The sequence below is a fragment of the Mirounga angustirostris genome, unplaced genomic scaffold (genome assembly GCF_029215605.1).
Source record: "Mirounga angustirostris isolate CCGP_5_RB_7025 unplaced genomic scaffold, mMirAng1.0.hap1 SCAF_17, whole genome shotgun sequence".
Taxonomy (NCBI): domain Eukaryota; kingdom Metazoa; phylum Chordata; class Mammalia; order Carnivora; family Phocidae; genus Mirounga; species Mirounga angustirostris.
Window position 1 is genome coordinate 41,001,358 of NW_026991725.1, and position 24,974 is coordinate 41,026,331.

The following is a 24,974-nucleotide window of genomic DNA, read 5'->3' on the forward strand; positions in this document are numbered from 1 at the left end:
CCGACGCCGCCGGGTGAAAATATCGCGCAAAACCGGGGCCCGGGCACCGCAGAGTGTTGGCGAAGGGCGGGGGGGGAACCGGGCGGATGTGCAGGGCCGGGTCCGGGTCCGCGCCCCCGCCGTCCAGCGCGCTAACACCGAGCCACGGCGCCCACAGATCGGAAAGAACGTCGCGCGGGTCTTCAAGCACCGCAGGCGGAGCGCGAGCCCCCGAGACCTGCACGCACCCGGGCGGAGGGAGCGCGCAACCACTCGCACCCTGGCGCGCTCCCCGCGCAGTCTGCGGAACGACAACGCGAGCGGGTATTAAGGGGGAAGGACGGGGTGTGGCCTAGCCAGGACGAACCAATGGGCCGGGGAGGGGCGCGCGGGGGCGGAGCTCGGGCGCAGAGCGCCGATTGGCCAGCTCGCCCTCCGGTATGCAGATACGGTGGAGTCACGTGGCAGGGGCCGGGACGACTTCCTGTTGGAGGCCAACGCGGGGCGGGGAAGGGGGCGCGAGCGCCCCGTCTGGCTGGAGCGGGGGGAGGGGGATTCTTGTCAGTTAGAGCAACAAGATGGCCGCGGTGGCAGCTCCGCACCTCAGCGCGACGGCCCCGGGAGCCGCAGCCGCCGCCGCCGGCCCCGCCGCCCTGCAGTCCTGAGCGCCGCTCCGGCCGCCCCCGCCGCCCCTGACAGGGCCGTCCCCGCGCCCGCCGCGCTCCTGCCGCCGCCGCTGCGGGCCCGCCCGAGCCGGAGGCGGAGGGAGCGGAGCCGGCCGAGCGCCGAGCGTCGCTGCTGCCGCCACCTCGGATCCCGGGCCGCGCCGGAGCCGCCGTCCCGCTCGCGGGTGCGAGGAGGAGGGCGCGTCGCGGCGTCGCCGGGGCCGGACCTGGACCTGCCGGGACGCGCCGCCGCCCACCCGCCCGCGCCGCCGCCCGCGCCGGGACCTGAGCCCGCGGCGCCGGCGCTGAGCGGGCCCCCGCCGCCCGAGCGCTCCGCAGGCCCCGGGGCGGCCGCCCGGGCCGTCGTCGTCGCCGCCGCTGTCGCCGCCAGGCCCGCGCCGCCGGAGCCCCGCCGAGGAGCCGCCGCCGCCGCCGGGGACGGAGCCCAGGTGAGCGCGGGCCGGGCCTCCGAGCCGCCGCAGCTGGCCGAGCTGGCGGCGCCGCCTTTGTTCGGCCGGGCCCGCGGCGCGAGGGCTTGGCGGGTCCGGGCGGGAAGGGATGCGCGGCGCGGGGCGGCGGGAGGAGCCGCCGGCGGCGCGGGGCCGGCGGTGCGTGCGCGCGGGGAGAGAGGTCTGCAGAGCGCCGAGTGGGGGGAGCCCGCGGGGTCGCGGCGGGCGGGGCGGCCACACGCCAGACGTGTGTGCTTTAGGCTCGTGGGGTAGTTGGAGCCGGGCTCCTCCCGGACAGTCACCCGCGGGCTCTGCATTTCCGACGGCCCGCACGGACCCGAAGCGTTGTCGGTGTGGGGCCTCCCGTGCCGTTGTCTGGGGGAGGAGCGAGCCCTGGGCGTGATTTGGGGGAGGGGGAGGGCGCCCCTCGGCCCTCTGCGGGTCGGGAGTCGGGTGGGCTGCTGGCGGGGTTGCAGGCTGCGGAGCCATGCGCACGAGGAAAAGGAGCCGCGCCACCGCTGCCCTGCCAGCCCGGCACGTCACCCGAGCGCCTCCGTGCCACTCTGCTTGAGCGGCGCCTCCTTTGCCCCTGCACCTTGTGCAGGACGTTTAATCAGTTGACCCGTGGCTGTGAAGACCTGCCGGCGCGAATACGGGGGTTCCCTGCGTGTTAACCGGGCGGAGAGACCGTTCGTCTGCCGGTTACGCGGAGCTTTGGGAATCTCACCGAGGACGCAGGATCGGCGCCGCGGGGGGCGGGGCAGGAGGAGCCGCAGATCCCGGCTGCACCTTTTGCATTTCAAGGCCCTCGACGGTGTCAGGGATCCTGTACAGAATGCGTGGAATTGTCTCTTGGCCTCCGTCAGATTAAACCTCCATTTGAGTTGTCTGCTCGGTTATGTCTAGGCATGAACTGCAGATTCTGAGCTCAAAATGGTGCTCTGTGGATGTCCAACTCGAGCGTCTTGAAGGAGTTGCAAGTTGGAAGCATCTGGCTGGTTTAAGCCATTGTGTTGCCGACGGTCGGGTTTCCTCCTGTACCGGGTGTGCTCGTCGCTGCGCTGCGGTCGGTATAGGAGGTCAGATTATGATGATCACTGTGTAGAGATTGCTACGAGCCTGAACGGAATTTGACCCGCCGAAGGCTTATTTTATGCAGCTTACTTCCTACGTTTAGAATTGAGTAACTATGAGGATGAGTGGAGACCCTGGAAGTGGGGCTTGAGTGATCTCAGCGGACAGTGGGGGCCAGCTTGAAATGTGTTACGGGTGTCGACAGTCATGTGCATAGATTCCAGACTTCCTTCTGTGCAGTGAGAGAGAGTAGAAGATAAAACTTAGCCCCGGGCCAGATGAACCTGGTTGGCTGAGGGCACCTTGGAGGAATTCACATTATTCCCGAACCACAGAGATGGTGAAGGTCTTTGAACACCTTTCAGTGTGGCACTCCTAGGATGCTTGGTTGGGGGAAATGCTGGTAAATGAGATTTTAAGAAATGACTAGCCCAGTTACATTATCCAAGCTAATTTTATTATCACTCTTTACAGAAGATAGTAATGGTCTGAATAGCTGATAGTTTACTTACCTATCCTGAAAGTTTGCTTTTTCTACAGAAAGTTTTTAATATTTATATTTTCCTAAGAATAGTTTCTCAGAATCCGTTTGTCTTTCACACCTTGGGTCATGAGAAATTGATAGCTCAGAAAATGGTAACAGTAAAAGTATTGGTTAAGTTAAATTTGACTTATGGTGACACAGTGATTTCTTCAAGCTAGCACTTCTTTAAGCAGGAGAATGGATCTGGGGATCCCAGATGTTTTATATATATATTAAATACAGAGAGAGAGACTTGATTTTATTATGAGGATCTAGTTTTAAAAGACTGATCCTAAGTCTTCCATGTTTCTTGTCCAAACCAAAGACCTTACTGACAGGTACCTCTGTTTTACTCTTAAGCTATTAAATTAAATCAGGTTGACACCGAGGCTGTCATAAGGCTTAATCCTCACTATTTCATTTTGGATTCTGGCATTTAAATATTTTCGTAGTAACCTGGGGTACATGTAAATGTTGACTTTGGTTTTCCTTCTTACAATGTTTATTGTTGTTGTTCTTTTTCAAGTGGCATATGTTTTAACACTTTGACAAAGATTATTTTGTAGCAGGTTTATATTTATGCTTAGTTGGCTCAGGAGTTTTGGAACACATAGTTGCATTAGAGGGCTGATTATGAGGGAAAGTAGGGTGCGTTGTTTCATTGGACCCTCAGGGATTAAAACAGAAGTAAGTAATGGGGGGGGATATACTCTAAAATTACAGTATTTCTCACCGCTACCTTTTTGTTAAACAGCCGGCTTTACTGAGATAAATTTGTGCTTTTCCAAATGCTGTCATCTGGCTCACTTCCAAAACCAAGCTGGGGAGGAGGAGGTCAGGGCTGGAGTGGGGCATGCCTTTTTCCTTAGTGAAGAGAGCTTTCAGTTGGAAAGAAATGGAAGATAGAATTCCTACAGTACTGGCTGCAGACGGAGTGTCTGCATGACTGCCCCAACTCCAAGTGGGGGCGAGAAGGGCCTGAGTATAAACTTACTCTTGCTACACTCAAAGTGATGCTAATCTTAAATTTAAAAAAAAGGGGGGGGGTACTAGTGGAAGTTAGTTTATTTATCCATTATTTGAGTATATAGAATATCTTCGGCATCATAGAATTTTTCTAACAACTTAACATTTTAAGGCTTAAGAGCCATTTTAAGGACTATTCATGGGTCTTTTTGGCCTTCCCCAGTAAGAATTAGATCCATGAGATGGCATGCGTATGTTGTAGACGACTCTTTAGCACTCAGTCAGGGTTTATTGTGCAAAGGTTGCTATTTGAGAAGATTTTATAAGGAAGAAAATAGATCGTCAACACTGAGGCTGTTTCCCATATCAGAACAACATATGAGATCATTAAGATTTGGGGATGCAGCAAACAGAGATTATCTAGCCAGAGCAACTGAAGTCCCAGGCGTAGGGGTGGGGGAACATGAGAAATGGAGAAGTAAGGAGGAACAGATTTATAGAAGGTCTTAGAACCGGGAGAAGGATGGGTTGGGGGAGCAGGAGGTGGAGCCTTTAGCAGAGAGTGCCTAGAAAGTCGAAGTAAGTGGAGAAGAGCCAGGCAACTTTGGTGTGTGTGTGTGTGTGTGTGTGTGTGTGTTCGCGCGTGTGCGTGTATGTTTTGTTTTTGGTTTCTTTGAAATTGTTATGGCTTCTTACTGGTGATTTTGAGACAAATGGCTTTTTACCTTTCACGCTAGCTTTATTTCAGAGGGTCTTCTGATGTTTTAGATGAGCTGTAAGGAAATCTTTTGAAGGAGTATTGGTGCTGCGGTCTGTTTCGTATGATGAGTGGATTTTATTTGCTTAGTTAAGACAGCATCTTAATTTTGTTTGAAGATGTCATAGATTTAAGTAGAGAGAACAGAATAGCAAATGAAAACTGACCTTTTTTTTTAGGTAGATTTTTACAGATTTTCTTGCATTAAGCCAGTCTAATCATGAATATCTAAATTTTTACAAATTAGCTTTTAAATAATTGTGCACTCATGAGGAGAGCATTCTTAATTTGCAAAATAACATACAGTAAGCTTTCTTTAAATAGATTTCAGTGCAGTAAAGATGTCCTCAATTATAAACATTCAGCTTATACATGACTTTTCAAGAATATAATTACCTACAAATATAAAGATTACTTGTCAGAAATAGCTATAACCTTGTGTAGAGATTGTATGTGTGATGTTGAAACCAAGAAATGTGTAATCCTTTCCCAGTGAACTTGTTTGAATAACTTGCTTAAAATAATCCTGTAAGTTTCCTATTGTGCAGAGCATGCGTTTGAACTATCACTTATTTAATGAAAAGTAAAATACATGTTCTTTAATTCTCCAACTGGGATCTGATGAGGTTTTGTATATTAAAAACATGGTGAAAATTCATACCCTTTGTGCCATTTTTAGAGTTTTACTAAAAATGAATTCTTTTCTTGGCCGTAGATGCTTTCAGAGAATGAAGAAGCTGTTGCAGGGATGAAGAGCTGTTTGTTAAGAATGCATTCTTCCCCTGTAGCCCTCCAAAGGCTATAGAGCTGTGTGCGGAGCTAGACAATCTGGGCACCCAGCCATAAAACATCACTGCTGAAGCACAGATAGTTGTTCGCGCCCTCCTGAGCCCTCCTGGCTGCAACCACAGCAGAAGGAATGGCCTTGGGAAAGCAGTGTTCACTGCTGTTTTGAACTCTTAATATTCCATGTGGCTCTTTGAGTTCCAGCTATGCAATGGGACTTTGGTTTTCTAAGATACAGTAATGAATAAGGATGGGCAAGAATATACCTTCTAAGATACGTGTCTTCCAGGCCAGTGTATTTAAATATTTGCTCAAGGAAGTAGGAGTTGTTTGTCCTGCGGTCTCCCTTTCCTTCTTTGCCTCTTTGTCACAACACTCCTTTCCTGTTGGAGAACAGCCTGCCTGAAGACACATAAGATCACTGGGCCACTGGGTCACAGCACCCAGGGCCCAAAGAATCATCTGGAATCTGTCTTCCAGAGAGCTGGTAGGAGGGATTGGTCTGTTGTGGCTCAGTTCCCACTTTCCTTCCTCATTAAAAAAATTCTTTGTGCAAAACTATGAGAATGAAAGAGTGTGCAAATAGATCAATTCGTCGTCATTATAAGGTTACAGCATTTTCTGTGACCAACGTCTGTTTGTATAAATCCACAAGGTCCCCCGTGATCCTCTAGAATACAAACACCTGAACAGCTCTTTTTTTTAATTTTCCTTTTTTTCTTTAAAGACGCTCTCTGTTTTCCTTCTTTGGAACATTTTAGAAATTAATACTCTATTATGTCTTCATAATGCCCTTCCTGTGAAGGCCTGAACTGCAAACCAGCAGTATCACAATATCAAGTCAAATTATTCTCAGCAGGGGGATCACACCTGTCGGTAGTTGAGTCTCTTACTAAGGTGCAGACTGGCTAGAGCCAAGGTGGTTCAGGGGAATATGCGCTTTGTTGGATTCATTTTATGTGTACAGTCCCAGCTCATTAAGAATAGTATCTCTCACAACTAAAATCACCTGCTTGAGTTGAGCCTGGCAAAGGTATTGTTTACTTTTTATTCCCAAAGATAATTTCTTTTTAATTACTCTTTTAATAAGTGGGGGAAATCTGAGTTAAAATAGCAACTGGGAGTTAAAGTTAAGATCTGCAATTGGGAAATGGTAGTGTTGGTACAGTGTACCACCTTTCCATCCACCTGTGCTGTGGAAAGATGTTAACAGAGTTGTTCAGAAATTACAAGGGGTGGGGTGGGGAATTACTCCTTTGATTACATTTTGTTTTCTCACACTGTATATGAAGTGGGCAATGCACAAGGGGAGGGGAAAGAGTGTGTAGGAAAGGAATTTAATCGGCTTTGTTCTTCAGTAGGCTGATGTTTTAAAGAAGGGTTTTGGGCCAGGAGATGAGGTGGGGGAGGAAGGTGGTGGCTCTGTGGAAGGAAGGATGTTTGAGTCTCTGGGGACAATTGAGAATTGGGGATGGGGATGGTGGGGCAGTTAGAAAGCATGCTCTCGGGTCATCAGACCTCTACTTAAAAATAATCTTCAAACAGGTACAACTAATAATTGAGCACTTACTGTGTGATAGTGTACAAAGGACATGAGTATTATCTTATTATATCTTCACAACACAACACAGCACACCTGAAAAATGGTTGCTTTTATTGTTCCCGATGTACAGACCCGGAATTTAGGAGGGCAGAGAAGGAAGTAATTTCTGCACGATCCTACAGCCTATAGGAAGTAAAGCCAGAATTTAGACTCAGTCCACTTCAAAGCCCTCACTCATGGATAAATAGCTTGGATTATTTGAATAGCTTTTTAATTAGTCTCTCTTCTGGTCTGTATCCTACCAGTCCATCTGCTAATATTAACTGAATGCTTCCTGGGCACTTTGTGTGTGTAAACCATTCCTCAGCATCCACTTGTAAGGTAGCTCCTGTCGCTGTGTACATTCTCTAGATGGGGAAGCTAAACCCCACAGAGGTTGAATAATTTACCCACAGTCAGAGACTTAATACTATTTTTAGGTCCTATGATGCCGGAATCGGAGTTCTTTATCATCCCCCTGCACTGCCTTCTAAACCCCAAGCCTGGTCACATCATTTCTGCTCTACTCCACCAAAAGTTAATGCCTTCTCTGCGCAGTGGCCACATTGAGGATCAGTGGCTCCCTGCCCTCCTAGAGTTGTCTGACTAATGAGAGAGGCTGGCACCAAACAAAAAAACAAAACAAAAACTGAAATAGCAATTAAATGTTGTGAAACTTCCTTAAGTTAACAAAAACTTATGGTAGTATATAATTATATAGTTATATACCATGTCTGCCCTCTTGAAGATGCATGTTAACATACTGGATGCTCAGAGAAGTCCAGCAGAAAAAAAATATGTTTACCTTTATCAGCCCAATTTTCCCCAAATGTGTGTGACGACCAAACATTGTTTTCACTTTATACTACCTTTTGATTCAGTGGAATCAACTTTTTTTTTTTTTAAAGATTTTATTTATTTATTTGAGAGAGAGAGCACATGAGAGGGGGGGAGGATCAGAGGGAGAAGCAGACTCCCCGCTGAGCAGGGAGCCCGATGCGGGACTCAATCCTGGGACTCCAGGATCATGACCTGAGCCGAAGGCAGTCGCTTAACCAACTGAGCCACCCAGGCGCCCCTCAGTGGAATCAACTTTGAGAATGCAGAAATAGAGTGCCTGATCATTCAGAAGAGGGAGAAGACCCAGGGGTCACCGTGGTCAGGCAAGACTTCACTGGAAACAGGTCCTGGAAAGTTGATAGAATTTGGCTACATTGGGGCGCCTGGGTGGCTCAGTTGGTTAGGCGACTGCCTTCGGCTCAGGTCATGATCCTGGAGTCCCGGGATCGAGTCCCGCGTCGGGCTCCCTGCTCGGCAGGGAGCCTGCTTCTCCCTCTGACCCTCCCCCCTCTCGTGTGCTCTCTGTCTCTCTCATTCTCTCTGTCTCAAATAAATAAATAAAATCTTTAAAAAAAAAAAAAAGAAAAAGAATTTGGCTACATAGGGGAACATTTTGGAAAGTGACTAATATAGCAGCCGGGACTCATTGGTTTTTTGTTTGTTTGTTTGGTTTTTGTTTTTTTAAGTAGACTCCACGCCCAGCATGGAGGCCAGTGTGGGGCTTGAACCCACAACCCTGAGATCAAGACCTGAGCTAAAATCAAGAGTGGGTCAGTCACTTAACCAACTGAGCCACCCAGGCACTCCTGGGACTCAATATTTTTATCGAATAAGTGAACACTAAGGCCTAGCTGTAAATGGAAGTTTTGTGTTGGCAGTGAGTCTTAGAAGGAGCTATGTGGGTAGAACCTCCATTCTTTGGCTGCATCAGTGGTTGTTGATGGGTATGACATGAACCAAGTGATAGATTAGAAACTTCTTTTGAGCTGAAATATAGCAGGTGGTTAGAGGGGAAATTGGAAGTGTGAAGACCATGGCTATTGTAGTTGTCTGTGTAAGGTGATGCAGGCTTGGACAAGCTTAATGGTAGGATCCAACTGAAAAGGTGTTACAAAGAATCAGCAGGACAAAACCATACAGAATGACTGGTGTGGGCTGTTGGAAGCAATGAGTTCTTAAGGGTAAGACTTGTAGTGCTTGCTGCACGTCCTGGAAGTTCTAGAGAGGCTTCAAGTAAATAAAGAAGCTAATGTTAAAATAGTTGGTAAAATATGTAGAGTGCATCCTTTTAGAATGCTGATTGGGGAAAGATGACACATAAGATAGCAGTTTTAGGAGAGTTTATTGTTTGAGGTTCTGGGATAGAGATTTGACTCACAGCATAAGTCCCAGTATGTAATGAGCCATGTAATAATAGGGTTCTGCTGTTAATTATGGTGAATACTGTCAACGAAATCGAATTTTCTTAGTACCATACCCATAAAAATATCTTAACTCAGACTTTATATAACAGTACTAGATATATTGTAAACTTTATGGATATGGAATATTGACAGAAAAGAGAGAAAACAAATCTTCAATATTCCCAGGAAATGTAAGATCAGATTATGATGTAACAGATTATAACATAACAGATCAAATTATAACATAAACAGCAGTGTTAGTTAGGCTGTGTTGAAGTTACTAGAACTTTTTAAAGGCTAGATAAATGTAATAGCATCCTTAAACCTAAATGATCATGGATTCTTTTTTTTTTTTTAAAGATTTTATTTACTTATTTGTTAGAGAGAGAGAGAGAGAGCTCACAAGCAGAGGGAGCGGCAGGCAGAGGGAGAAGCACACTCCCCACTGAGCAAGGAGCCCGACATGGGACCCGATCCCAGGACCCTGGGATCATGACCTGAGCAGAAGGCAGACGCTTAACCGACTGAGCCACTCAGGCATCCCAATCGTGGATTCTTTTTTTTAACAAAGAAAACAAAACAATAAAATGGACTTTTTTTTTTTTTACTCTTACAGAGTACGATGGGGAAGCTTTTTTGGGGGGGGGCTTTAAAACAGACAAGAATATTATTTATTTACTATAGTCAGGTGATGAGTAAGAATCTTAGCCACAGTTGCACTTTCGTATATATTATGGTTTTGTGTTTAACTGGTGAGCATGAGTCATTCACCCTGTTCATTTCAGACTCAAAACCCCAGCAAAGCTCTTTACAGATTCCTGCTTTGCAAAGAAACCTTCATTATCATCATCATTTCTCTCTTAGATTTTGAGTTACTTGGTAGCAGGGATAATAATATGTCCATCTTTATAATATCTACAGTATTTTATGGATACTAAGATAACATTTTCAGTTTTGTTTTGAATCATATCTTTCTTCAGAGATGTTGTTTTCACAAATGAGAGTAGGGGGAGAGAAGAGGCTGAGAAATGAATACTTTCCTTCTGTTTTTAGTCTTTTTAGGACAGTAACCGCCTGACCATATTTTCAGCTAGTCAGCCCGGCATGTGGGGACACATCTGCAGGTGTGAGGCCATCTCCACAGTCCTCAGTGGTACCCTTGCACTGTGTTTTCTGTGGGCACCCAGAGCAGTGGTCTCTTCCTTCTCCCTGGGGCCCCTGGGCTCTGCCAGGAAGTGCCACCAACCGAATTACGAAGAAATAATGTAACATTTCATATGGACATTTGAAATTTTGGTATGATAAACAAATTACAAAATAATTCTTGGTTTGCCTTTTACAGATCTGGTAACTATCTTCAGATACTAGCCCACTGGAAGAATGAGTATTATAACTAATGGAATCATTCTGGCCAATCCAGAATGTTTGGTTAGTATATAGTAAACATATCATTTTATTCTCTATCAGACAGACTCTGGAAATCAGATTTTAAAAGGATGTTGTCAAAATTCTTTTTCTTGAAATCAGTTTATGTTGATTCCTAATTTAAATACTCTAGCAAAATTATTAGATGTGGTTATTTAATTAGGTTACATACTTGCCTATTTATCTTTTTTTTTTTAAGATTTTATTTATTCATTTATTTGAGAGTGAGAGAGTGAGCATGGGGGTGGGCAGGGAGAAGGAGAAGCAGACTCCCTGCTGAGCAGGGAGCCTGACGGAGCCTGACGGAGCCTGACGGAGCCTGATGTCCCTGATGGAGCCTGACGTCGGGCTTGATCCCAGGACCCTGGGATCATGACCTGAGCTGAAGGCAGACATTTAACCAACTGAGCCATACAGGTGCTCCTCTGTCTTTCAATAGCAGAATTTTGATTGTGTAGTTCTGATGGCCCAAGAAAATGGTTTTTTGGGGGCACTTGGGTGGCTCAGTCAGTTAAGCATCTGCCTGCAGCTCAGGTCATGATCCCAGAGTCCCTGGAGTCAGCAGGGAGTCTGCTTCTCCCTCTGTGCCTCACCCCACTCATGTTCTCTTGCTCAAATAAATAAATAAAATCTTTTTTTTTTTTTAATGGGTTTTTCTCTTTAAGTTGTGATTTTTTTCTAACTAAATCTCAAATTAGTGGACATTAATTTCAGAATTCAGCCTTTAGGATCACTCAGAAGTTTTTTTTATCTTTCATTTGTTTTTCCCATAACCTTTCCCCCATTTTTTCATTTGCTCTTTTAATTTTTTCATTTTATTTTACATTTTCTGTCCTCAGACTGCACTTCAGAAATGATAGTAAGGCCTGGTTTGGGGCAATAGGGTGAACAGTCTGCTTTCTTTCATTTCAGTGCACTGTTGTATTGCTAAGCCTGTTTGCTCTGAAGATATATAAATTCACAGCTGGAGAAAGGATTCCAAATTTCATAATAGCTATAGTTTTTTTAATATATATAATTTCATTTTTTTAAAAGATTTTATTTATTTATTTGAGAGAGAGAATGAGAGAGAGCACATGAGAGGGGGGAGGGGCAGAGGGAGAAGCAGACTCCCTGCGGAGCAGGGAGCCCGATGCGGGACTCGATCCTGGGACTCCAGGATCATGACCTGAGCCAAAGGCAGTCGCTTAACCAACTGAGCCACCCAGGCGCCCATATAATTTCATTTTTTAAAAAGATTTTATTTATTTGTCAGAGAGAGAGGGAGAGAGAGACAGAGCAAGCACAAGCAGGGGGAGTGGCAGGCAGAAGGAGAAGCAGGCTCCCCGAGTAGCAAGGAGCCCGATGCGGGACTCGATCCAGGGACTCCAGGATCATGACCTGAGCCGAAGGCAGTCACTTAACCAACTGAGCCACCCAGGCGCCCATGATGGTGAATTTCTTTTCTCTCTGATTTCTCACTTTGGCATCTAGAATGCAGCTAGGCAAGGAGTGTGTCTTTAAGACAAACAGAGATCTCATGGATTTTTTTTTTTTTCTGCCACAGCAGCAGGTTTTTCTTGAAGGATTATTTGAAAATTAACATTACTGAAAATTTTAAGCCTATTTTTTTTTTAAGATTTTATTTATTTGACAGAGAGAGAGATAGCGAGAACAGGAACACAAGCAGGGGGAGTGGGAGAGGGAGAAGCAGGCTTCCCGCCGAGCAGGGAGCCCGATGTGGGACTCGATCCCAGGACTCTGGGATCATGACCCGAGCCGAAGGCAGATGCTTAACGACTGAGCCACCCAGGTGCCCAATTTTTTTTTTTTTTTTTTTTAAGATTTTATTTATTTATTTGAGACAGAGAGAATGAGAGACAGAGAGCATGAGAGGGAGGAGGGTCAGAGGGAGAAGCAGACTCCCTGCCAAGCAGGGAGCCCAATGCGGGACTCGATCCTGGGACTCCAGGATCATGACCTGAGCCGAAGGCAGTCGCTTAACCAACTGAGCCACCCAGGCGCCCCCAGGTGCCCAATTTTAAGCCTATTTAAAGGGATTCTAGTTTCGATCCAAATTATTAAAAGTGGGAAGACATTTCTGTAAAATTCTATGTCACCTTGAAACTAGAATGCTTTAGTTAATGGGTTAAGCTGGAAGTAAGCTGCCTTTGATATAGAAGAGCTGCGTACAGATGGCCGATAACTGTCTTTCTTCAGTCTAATTCACCCATTTCCTATTCAATCTCAAATCTCAGTTGGAAAACAATTTCCCTCACTTGACCCATTTTTCTTTAGCATTATATCTTTCTTTTGCTTCTTCAACAAAAAAAGTTTGAAGGAATGGAGTGTTGTAAACCCTCACAGACTTACATGGTAAGCAGAGTCAGACACTTGCTTTGGAATACACATACTATCTTTTGTTTTGTCATGTGGCTGTCTGGTTGGAGGGATAACAATTTTGCTGCCTTTTTTTTTTAAACTTCTAAATGATATAGTTGCCAAATAGTTGGAAAGGATTATTGGTTTGAGAGAAAGCCCCAAATCAATACAGCTTTTATTGCATCTTTAAAATATCACAAATAAAAAAAATAAATAAAATAAAATAAAATATCACAAATAAGTCTGAAAAATCATCTGGCATTTTGCTGTTTCTGTAGCTGGACAACTTAGGTCTTATTCATCAGCCTGCTGATCTGTTCCTTTATCAGAAAAACATCCAAAAATTTTGTGATATCCTTGTTTTTAACTGTTGTGGCTTGCTGAATTGAAGCAGCTGAGTTTGATACAAGTTGAATGTCATTTCCTTCAAGAATTGACTCATCTTTCAGGGCACCTGGGTGGCTCAGTTGGTTAAGTGTCCAACTCTTGATTTCAGCTCAGGTCATGATCTCAGGGTCATGGGGTCGAGCCCAACGCCAGACTCTGTGCTTAGGAGGGAGTCTGCTCAAGATTCTCCCTTTCCGTCTTCCTTTGTCCCCCCACCCAATGCTCTCTCTCTCGCTCTAAAAATAAATAAATCTTAAAAAAAAAAATTAACTCCTCTTTTTGGGATTGAGATACTGAACACGCAACACTAGAACTCTGCTGAATCCTACGGATGTATTTTTCACCCAAGAAATTTTGGATTTCAAGAAGAGAACCATTCTCCTGAATAACAGTGTTGATGGGAAAGTGAACATACATGGACCTCATCTGGTAGTGGAAACCCAGTCTAACGCCTTGATCATGTTCTGTACATGACTGTAGATAGTGCGGACAGTAGCCAGTTCTTTTCTGTTTCCTGCCATTTGTCAACTCAGAGCCTCCTCTTCTTTCCAAGGAGACTGAGTTCTACATTGATGTGATTGAAGTCCCTCTGCAGGGTTCCTCTGGGGCCCTTCACTCTAACAGTGCATGCATCCTTTCAGACTGATGTTGACATTTTCTGGAATGTCGACAGTCTGATTACTGAGCATGGTCTTCATTCTCACAGTAGATGTGGCAAAGAGCAACAATTTTGCTTCTTTGATTTCACAATTTTCAGAAGAGATATATGTTCAATGACTGATATTGGTAGAAAGGCATATGGGTAGAAGAAAAAAATAGGTGTGTGGGGGTAAGGATCTTGTTTCAGTAACATGGACAATTTAAGGATGTTATAATTTTAGTAGACATATATACAGTAAGCCTGACATTGATATATACATATTGTAAAATGTCTGTTTATGTGGAGATCTGGTCTCTTAATATCATTTTCTTCTCTTTAACGCCTCCATTAGTCACAGATATGACATGTTATCATGTGATAACATTTATTTCACATCCATGGCTTATAGAATGCTTAAATTGGCTCTGTCCTTGCTAGATCAAATTACAAATATCCTAACATACCTAACTTAACAAGAAGCTCCTTCATGAAACTGCCTCTGACTTTACTCACGGAGACTTCCTCTTCTTTATCGACATTCACACCTTTGGTAATTCAGTCCTTTGACTTCAAATACCACACATGCCCTGAAGATTTCTAAATTTTGTATCACCAGCCTGGACTGCTCCCCAGACTCAGTATTTGTGTACCCAGTTGCCTTGCTGCATCTCCACATGACTGTTGCAGGAGAATCTCCACCTCAGATGTCCAGGACTGAACTCCTGCTCTCACCCTACATCCACTGCCCTTGCGCTCCTCCCTGTCTCCAACAGCACTTTCCTCCTTTTAGTTGCTCCAGTCAAAAATTTTGGAATCCCCCTTGACTCCCCTCTTTTTTTTTTTTAAGATTTTATTTATTTATTTGAGAGAGAGAATGAGAGGGGGGAGGGTCAGAGAGAGAGGCAGACTCCCTGCTGAGCAGGGAGCCTGACGTGGGACTCCATCCCGGGACTCCAGGATCATGACCCGAGCCGAAGGCAGTCGCCCAACCAACTGAGCCACCCAGGCGCCCTCTTGACTCCCCTCTTTGTCTCCATGTACAATACATAAGAAATTAAACTAGTTTTCTAAATGTGGGTCAAAGAAGAGATCACAAGGAAAAGTCAGAACATATTTTGAACTGAATTAAAAATAGAAAACACAACATATTAAAATTCATATGATGCAGCCAAACTGTACTAAGAGGGAAATTTATAGCTTTAAATGTCTAAATTAGAAAAGGAGAAAGATTTCAAATCAAAAATTAAGCTTTCACCTTAAGAATCCAGAGAGTGAAAAACAAACTAAAAAAGCAAACAAATGGAAGGAAATAAAGATCAGAGTGGAAGTCAATGGAGTAAAAACAGAAAAATAGTAGAGAATATCAATAAAACCAAAAGCTGATTAATTGGAAAGATCAACAAAATTGACAAACCTGTGGCTAGACTGAGAAAAACAGAGAAGATACAAATTACAAAAATCAAGCATGAAAGAGGGGACATGAGTATTGATCTTACAGAAATGAAATAGGTATGATGAATAACTTTTTTTTTTAAGATTTTATTTTATGTATTTGACAGAGAGAGAGAGACAGAGAGGGAACACAAGCAGGGGGAGTGAGAGAGGGAGAAGCACGCTCCCGGCCGAGCAGAGAGCCCGATGCGGGGCTCGATCCCAGGACCCTGGGATCATGACCTGAGCCGAAGGCAGACGCTTAACGACTGAGCCACCCAGGTGCCCCGGTATGATGAATAACTTTATGCCAATAAATTAGACAGCTTAGGTGAAATGACACAGTCCTAGAAACGGACAGAGTCCACCAAAACTGATTTAAAAAGAATGAAAAATCTGAATGGGCATATAACAAGTAAAGACATTAGTAATTACAAATCTTTTTTAAAGTAAGCTCTGCACCCAACGTGGGGCTGGAACTCCTGATCCTGAGATCAAGAGTCACATGTTCCACCAACTGAGCCAGCCAGGCGCCCTAGTAATTACAAATCTTGCCATGAAGAAAAGCCGAGATCATCTTGGCTTCACTGGTAAATTCTGTCAAACATAAAGAACTAATACCAAACCTTCACAAACATTTCCAGAAAATAAAGGGGGAGGAAATGCTTCCTAACTGATTCTTTGAGGCCAGTATTGCCATGGTACCAAAGCCAAAGATATCACAAAAAAATAAAACTACAGCCAGATACCTTTCATGAATGTAAACACAAAAATCTTCAGCCAAATATTAGGAAGCCAAATCTAGCAACATATAAAAACGATTATGACCATGGGCATCTGGGTGGCTCAGTCAGCTGACCATCTGACTCTTGATCTCAGCTCAGGTCTTGATCTCCGGGTCATGAGTTCACATCCCACGCTGGGCTTCATGCTGAACATGGAGCCTACTAGAAAAAAAAAAATACTATAAAGCTAAAGCAATTAGGACAGTTTGGTATCGGCACATGGACAGACATATTGAAAAATGGAACATAATTGAGCGTTCAGAAATAAACCTTTACATTTATGGTGAACTGATTTTTTTTTTTTTTAAGATTTTATTCATTTGAGACACAGAGGTAGAGAGAGAGCGCATGAACAGGGAGAGAGGCAGAGGGAGAGGGAGAAGCAGGCTCCCCGCTGAGCCAGGAGCCTGATGTGGGGCTCGATACCAGGACCCTGGGATCATGACCTGAGCTGAAGTCAGACGCTTAACCATCTGAGCCACCCAGGCGCCCCTGTGGTGAACTGGTTTCTGACACTGTGCAAGGCATTTCGGTGGGAGAAATGATAGTCTTTTCTTTAAGATGTTAAAGTATCTCTACACCCGTCTGGAGCCCGAACTCACAACCCCAAGATTAAGAGTCGCACACTCCATCACCTGAGCCAACCAGGTACCCCAAGATAGTCACTTCTTTCTTTCTTTCTTTCTTCCTTTCTTCCTTTCCTTTTTTCTTTCTTTCTTTCTTTCTTTCTTTCTTTCTTTCTTTCTTTCTTTCTTTCTTTCTTTCTTTCTTTCTTTCTTTTCTCTTTCTCGCCTTCTCTCTCTTTCTGTCTGTCTATCTAAGAGAGAGAGCGCGCATGAGTAGGGCGTGGGAGGTCAGAGGGAGAGGGAGAAGCAGGTTGCCCACTGAGCAGGAAGGCTGATGCAGGGCTCAATCCCAGGACCCTGGGATCATGACCTGAGCTGAAGGCAGATGCTTAACCAACTGAGCCACCCAGGCACCCCCCAAGATAGTCTTTTCTTTTCTTTTTTTTTAAAGGGGACACTTCTATTTTTTATTTATTTATTTATTTATTTTTAAAAGATTTTATTTATTTATTCATGAGAGATAGAGAGGCAGAAGCAGAGGGAGAAGCAGGCTCCCCGCGGAGCAGGGAGCCCGATGCGGGACTCGATCCCAGGACCCCAGGATCATGACCTGAGCTGAAGGCAGACGCTTAACCGACTGAGCCACCCAGGCATCCCTAATTTTTTTTTTAAAGATTTTATTTATTCATTTGACAGAGAGAGACACACAGTGAGAGAGGGAACACAAGCAGGGGGAGTGGGAGAAGGAGAAGCAGGCCTCCCACGGAGCGAGGAGCCCGATACGGGGCTTGATCCCAGGACCCTGGGATCACGACCTGAGCCGAAGGCAGAAGCTTAACAACTGAGCCACCCCGGTGGCCCCCCCCCCCAAGATAGTCTTTCCAATAAATGTTCTGGGAAAGTTGGAAATTCATATGGCAAAAAGAAAAAAAAAAGTGATTAGATCTTTATCTAACATACACAAAAATAAACTCAAAATGGATCATAGACTTAAATGTAAGAACTAGGGCGCCTGGGTGGCTCAGTTGGTTAAGCGACTGCCTTCGGCTCAGGTCATGATCCTGGAGTCCCTGGATCGAGTCCCGCATTGGGCTCCCTGCTCGGCAGGGAGTCTGCTTCTCCCTCTGACCCTCCCCCCTCTCATGTGCTCTCTCTCATTCTCTCTCTCTCAAATAAATAAATAAAATCTTTTTTTTTTTAAAGATTTAATTTATTTATTCATGAGAGACAGACAGAGGCAGAGGGAGAAGCAGGCTCCCCGCGGAGCAGGGAGCCCGATGCGGGACTCGATCCCAGGACCCTGGGATCATGACCTGAGCCAAAGGCAGACGCTTAACCGACTGAGCCACCCAGGCGTCCCTAAATAAAATCTTTAAAAAAAAAAAATACGAACTAAAACTATGTAACTGTTAGAAAAAGTAAGAGAAGATCCTCGTGGCCTTTGGTTAGACAGAGTTCATAGATACACCAAAAGCATGATCCATAAAAGACTTGATAAATGGGACTTCATCAAAATTAAAAATATTTTACTTCAAAAGACACCATTAGGAACATGAAAAGACAATCCACAGACTGGAAGAAACTATATGCAAACCATATAGCTGATAAAGGACTTGTATTCAGAATACATATAAAGAACAACTCATAAGTCAATAATAAAAGTACCCAATTCAAAAATGGACAAAGGATTTCAATAAACATTTCACCAAAGAAGATACACAAATTACTAATAAGCGTATAAGATGCTCAACATGGTTAGTCATTCAGGAAATGAACAGTAAAACCAGGAGATAACCATTATACATGCACTAGAATGGCTACAGTTGAAAGGGCGGGTGAGAACAAAGTTGTGGAGAAATGGGAAACTTCATGCATTGCTGGTGGGAATTGCTTGGGATTAGGTGCTTTGGAAATCAGTTTGGCAGTTTCTTAAAAAGTTAAGCATAGGGCGCCTGGGTGGCTCAGTTGGTTAAGCAACTGCCTTCGGCTCAGGTCATGATCCTGGAGTCCCAGGATCGAGCCCCACATCGGGCTCCCTGCTCCGCGGGAAGCCTGCTTCTCCCTCTCCCACTCCCCCTGCTTGTGTTCCCTCTCTCCCTGTCTCCGTCTGTCAAATAAATAAAATCTTTAAAAAAAAAAAAAAAAACCATCTCTTCACACAAACACGACCGTGAATGTTACTCAGAAGGGCCAGTTAAGTGGAAACAATCCGAGACCATCACCTGGTACATGGATATTGGAAATGTGGATAGCCATATGATGGAATATTATTCGGCAGTAAAAAGAATGAAGTTCTCATACATGCTGTAGTGTGGATGAATCTCAATAACATACCGTGAAAATAGCCATATTTCATTTATATGATACTTGCACAAAGGGCAAAACTACAGGGTCCAAAAGTATGTTAGTAGTTGTCTAGAGCTAAGGGTGAGAATGAGGATTGGCTACGATTTGGATCTTGGTGGGTAATGCAGACGTTCAAACCCTGGATCAGGTTCTTGTGGCTCTACAGCTCCATAAATGTACTGACTTCTTAGAGGAGAAGAAGCTGCCCTTTAATCTGGAGGCTTTGGTGTGCGTCAAATGTGCAGACACTCTTGTATGTTTATTAAAAATATGAGGATTGGTCCTTGTGGTTTTGTTTTTCTTAGTTTTATTTGGGGTTTATGTTACCATTGCTATTTAATGTTCTCTGTAGTCAAGGTGGTAATGGGTTAGCAGCAACAATATTATTGATCAGCATTATATTTTGTGTGCCTGCTGTGTTTTCAAGAATAAGTCTTGGGGCGCCTGGGTGGCTCAGATGGTTAAGCGTCTGCCTTCGGCTCAAGTCATGATCCTAGGTTCCTGGGATCGAGTCCCGCATCGGTCTCCCTGCTAGGCAGGGAGCCTGCTTCTCCCTCTGCCTCTGCCTCTCTCTGTCTCTGACTTTCATGAATAAATAAATAAAACATTAAAAAAAAAAAAGAATAAGTCTTAATTAATTTAAATTATTTAAAATTCACAGATATTTGGGGTTTATAGAGGAGAAAACGGAGATCCAAAGAGGGGGTGTGACTTGCCTGAGATCAGACAGTCCTGGGTTCAAACTCAAGTCTTGGAGAAAACTAGTTTTATGCCCTTTGGCATAGATAAAAGAGTAAAGGGAAAGATGATTATAAAACAGGTCAGTGAGCAAACATGTTTTAAAAATTAATCTTGCCAGAAATTAAAGAAACCAGATTCAGGGGGGAACATATTAAGTTGGCAGTATTTAAATATAATCCTAAGGAGAATGAGAAAAGAAATTCTCCCACTCCTGCTGCTAGTAAGAATGTGGCAGTGAAAATGGTAATATTCTCAAAAGACTGAATTACATTGTTGCCCATGAGTGTATCTGTTGACATTCAGTTTTGAAGTATGTTGGTGGGAGTGGGATGAGGAGCAAAATGAGAAACTGAATGACCACCAGAAAGACAACGGTAGAGGGAATGGGGATGCCTCCCTTACAATTTTGCCTATAAAGGAGGCTACACACGCACTTTTTTGTTAAGATTTTATTTATTTGTCAGAGAGAGAGACATCAATCGAGGACAAGCAGGGGGAGCGGCAGGCAGAGGGAGCAGCAGGCAGAGGGAAAAGCAGGTTCCCCACTGAGCAGGGAGCCCGATGCGGGACTGGATCCCAGGATCCTGGGGTCACGATCCCAGCCAGCAGATGCCTAACCAACTGAGCCACGCAGGCATCCCGCACTTTTTTCTTTTTTTTTTTTTTAAGATTTTATTGTTTCAGAGAGAGCGTGAGCACGAGTTGGGTGAGGGGCAGAGGGAGAAGCAGACTCTGCTGAGCAGGGAGCCTGACTCAGGGCTCGATCCCAGGACTCCAGGGAGCCAAAGGGAGATGCCCAACCAACTGAGCCATCCAGGTGCCCCACACATGCAGTTTTAAAAAATATTTGTCATTCTTGTAGAAAGGTAATTATCTCCTAAATACTATTTAATCAAACCTTTCCTTTTGAGGGTAAAATCTGTTCTTTTGAAAATACAGAAAAGCATTGTGGTTAAGACTTAATACACGAATAAAGTTTCAACACGGAAGTGGGAGCCAGCATATGGTTGCCATCTTTTAGTCTTGCCACAGAAGACAGTCAAATCACCACCACCATCCACTCTTATCATTATAAAAGAAAAGACATTCCCATGCAAAGAAATACAAAGGACACCATCTTAGAGGAGAGTCCTATAGCTTGAGTGAATATAACTTTATGAAAAGTTTACCTGACATCATCCCCTTTTTTTCTCATTCTGTGGAGTCATCTTGAGAGAGAGTGTGTGTGTGTGCGCGCGCGCGTGCACATGTGACAGGTATACATATATCAAAATTTATTGAATGGTATACTTTAAAGATGTGCAGTTTATTATTCTCATTAACTGATAACCAGCATTTGGCACCGCTGGTATAATTGTGGGCTTGGGCATTGTCTAGCCAATTCTGGGCTAGGTTTCTAGGAATGCCACTTTTTTTTTTTATGTGAAATACATTAATATTTATTATTCTTTTGATAACTTTCATCAGCAAATATAGATTTTACTAATTGACATTTGTCTCTTTTTAAAAATTTTTATTGTTATGTTAATCCCCATACATTACATCATTAGTTTTAGATGAAGTGTTCCGTGATTCATTGTTTGTGCACAACACCCAGTGCTCCATGCAACACGTGCCCTCCTCAATACCCACCACCAGGCTAACCCATCCTCCCACTCCCCTCCCCTCTAGAACCCTGTTTGTTTTTCAGAGTCCATCGTCTCTCATGGTTCGTCTCCCCCTCCGGCTTCCCCCCCCTTCATTCTTCCCCTCCTGCTATCTTTTTTTTTTTTTCTTAACGTATATTGCATTATTTGTTTCAGAGGTACAGATCTGAGATTCAACAGTCTTGCACAATTCACAGCGCTTACCAGAGCACATACCCTCCCCAGTGTCTATCACCCAGTCACCCCATCCCTCCCACCCCTCCCCCCACTCCAGCAACCCTCAGTTTGTTTCCTGAGATTAAGAATTCATCATATCAGTGAGGTCATATGATACATGTCTTTCTCTGTTTGACTTATTTTGCTCAGCATAATACCCTCCAGTTCCATCCACGTCGTTGCAAATGGCAAGATCTCATTCCTTTTGATGGCTGCATAATTAGGAATGCCACTTTTATAAGCTGGGTAACTTTGGGTTTATTTTTTAATTTCTCCGAGCCTTTGTTTTCTCATCTGGAAGATGTGAATAATAATGCCTACTACAGGGTTATTATATGGATTAAATGAGATAGTGCATAAATTTGACACCTTGTAGGTACACATCATCTTCTCTATGTTCAGCTTGCAAAGTCTGTTACTCACTGCCACACATTTGTACTATCATTATCTATTTGTGTGTGTATTGCTGTAATTTCAGAGGAGTGATTCAAGGGTAGAGAGTGGTATTGTTTTAATCCTACCATAGACATGACCATAGCAATCACTTTGGTATGATTTGTAAAGGTGTGTGGGGTGGGGAGATTGTTTTACTCTGAAAACTCCATATGTGCTGGCATATAAAATTGTGTGAGTAAAGACCTGGAATAGAGATTGAACTTGTGTTCTGTATAGATTATTAGGATTTGTTCTTGTGATGATCATATTAATTTACTGTATTTCACACAAAGAAGCCCCAGTCAGGGTTCCAGAAATGCTTATAAATAGGTCTCCTGTGGCATTTAATTACCATAACGTGTAAGCTTTATTCAGTAAGATCAGATACTTAAATATACAGTCACTTTATCACTTTCATATAAAGCTTAGTTTTCCTCTTCGTGTTAAAGGTATGTTAAAGAGAAAAAAAATAGAATGTTTAACATGTTGCTACTACTTGGCATAGAGATTTATGAATTATTATATGACAGGTGATTCTGGTTGGTATCTATCTTATGGTGCTTAGACTTTCTACTTTTTGTAATAATTGTATATGTATACAAGTTTTCTTCTATTAGATTATAAACTCCTTGAAGGCAAGATTCATGTTTAATTTTTTTCATCTTTTATAAAACTTAGCTCATTGACTTTTATAGACTATGCACTAAGTAAGTATTGCTTGGTTGAATAAATCTTCATATGTGTTAGATTACTGACTTTTTTTTTTAAAGATTTTATTTATTTGACAGAGACACAGTGAGAGAGGGAACACAAGCAGGGGGACTGATAGAGGGAGAAGCAGGCTTCCCACGGAGCAGGGAGCCCGATGCAGGGCTTGATCCCAGGGCCCTGGAATCATGACCTGAGCCGAAGGCAGACGCTTAATGACTGAGCCACCCAGGTGCCCCAGATTACTGACTTGTAATGGTGTCAACTCTCTCTCCACAAAGTTTGATGAGATTCCTGGTGATAAGGAAAGGAAAGTGAGCAATAATATCCCCTTTATCTTCCTGGGTCCATAATCTCCAGTAATTTTAAAGCTTTATGTAATGAAAAGCAACACTGTGACTCAAAATAGTAGATATTCATAACCTGGCATATAACAAAAAGACAACTTTTTGGGTCAAAAAGAAATAGCAGTTATTGAGCCTTAGCTTTTTTTTTTTATTTAAAGATTTTATTTATTTATTTGAGAGAGAGAATGAGAGACAGAGAGCACGAGAGGGGAGAGGGTCAGAGGGAGAAGCAGACTCCCCGCTGAGCAGGGAGCCCGATGTGGGACTCGATCCCGGGACTCCAGGATCATGACCTGAGCCGAAGGCAGTCGCTCAACCAACTGAGCCACCCAGGCGCCCGAGCCTTAGCTTTGTGCTAGGATTGGATCTTAACTTTTTAGATGGTCACAGGCCCTTTGAGAATCCAGAAAACCTAAATAGAACAAGAAAGAAATTTTAATTATAAAAGAATTTATCTCCAAAAAGTTTCTCCTTTTCAGATAATGTTAATAAAAATTTTTTCATATTTTATTTTATTTTATTTTTTTTTTATTAAAGATTTTATTTATTTATTTGAGACAGAGAATGAGAGAGAGAGAGCACATGAGAGGGGGGAGGGTCAGAGGGAGAAGCAGGCTCCCTGCCGAGCAGGGAGCCCGATGCGGGACTCGATCCAGGGACTCCAGGATCATGACCTGAGCCGAAAGCAGTCGCTTAACTAACTGAGCCACCCAGGCGCCCTTCATATTTTAATATTTACTATGTGAATTATCTAAGAACTTTAAGAAGAGGGAAAGCTATCCTCTTATGAAGCTAGCGTAATTATGATACCAAAAAATTTCATGAAAATGATAGCAACAAAGCTAACTTTAAATTTCTGTCACATAAATAAATCTGAGAATCCTTTTTTTTTTTTTAAGATTTTTTTTATTAGAGAGAGAAAGAGCGCATGTAAGCAGGTGCACACGAGCAAGGATGAGCAGGGGGAGGGGCACAGGGAGAGGGAGAAGCAGACTCCCTGCTGAGCAAGGAGCCCAACGTGGGGCTCAGTCCCAGGACCCCGAGATCATGACCCGAGCTGAAGGCAGTTGCTTAACCAACTGAGCCACCCAGGTGCCCCTAAATCTGAGAATCTTAAATAATTTACCAGCAAGTATAATTTACCAATATTAGTATTATTTCTTTAAAATCTCTTTCTAAAGAAAATTGGAGACAAATGGAGCAGCATATTAAATCAGTAGAGTGGTAAGACCAAGTAAGGGTTACCTTGGCAATGCAAGAACTCTTAAGATCCCGCTAACAGTGGTAGATCTAATAAGACCAAGAAAGGATTACCTTGGGGATGCAAGAACTCTAACATTCCACTACATTAGTAGATCAAGTATAAGATTATCCTAATTGTTACCTAGAAAGTTATTGAGTAAAATGCAGTATCTTTTGAGACTTCTGCTTTTGCCTGAGAGAGACCATTTGTGCCAGACCATCGTTGCTGCCAAGAACTAAAAAACACTAGATAGACCATAAAAAGGCATTTGAAGGCATTAGAAGTTACCAGGGCATTGAGGACTTGGAGGGGCCAAGATCCCCCAAAGAAGGGAGGTCTAAGGAAGCAGGATAAACATTTGATGCCACATGACCCCTCAGAGACATTTGCCAACTCAAAAGCTGTGACTGAAAAGCTGAACAGATAACAGGTCGAGAAGCTAAATAGAGTGTTCAGCAGACTTACGAGACTAAGAGGCATAAAAACTGGAGTTTAGGAATGACAGGAGGAAGGGCCCTGGTGAACATCTCAGGCTTTTGGTTGGGACACTCTCCCCCAAAAGTTTTACCCTAGGAGTAATGATGAACGTAGAATGATCCTGAAATCCAGCTCTCACAAAAACTAAAAGTTAGTTTTTAATTGCCTGAAATAGATTAAAATGATTCACCTATAC

The 24,974-nt window shown here is 43.8% G+C and overlaps 1 protein-coding gene across 10 annotated transcripts in view; it reads left to right on the forward strand.

Moving 5' to 3' along the window:
• The first annotated feature begins 962 nt into the window (after positions 1-962).
• The window catches only part of TNRC6C (trinucleotide repeat containing adaptor 6C), a 153,796-nt gene continuing 129,784 nt past the window's right edge, over positions 963-24,974 (forward strand). For 9 of the 10 annotated variants that reach the window (XM_064582320.1, XM_064582322.1, XM_064582328.1 and 6 more), the window contains exons 1-2: positions 988-1,093; positions 10,367-10,452. In XM_064582320.1, the coding sequence (XP_064438390.1) occupies positions 10,421-10,452 (32 nt within the window). In that variant the 5' untranslated portion in view covers positions 988-1,093; positions 10,367-10,420. Of the gene's footprint in view, positions 1,094-10,366; positions 10,453-24,974 lie in introns of all 10 variants that reach the window. The other variant, XM_064582323.1, reaches the window with a different exon arrangement.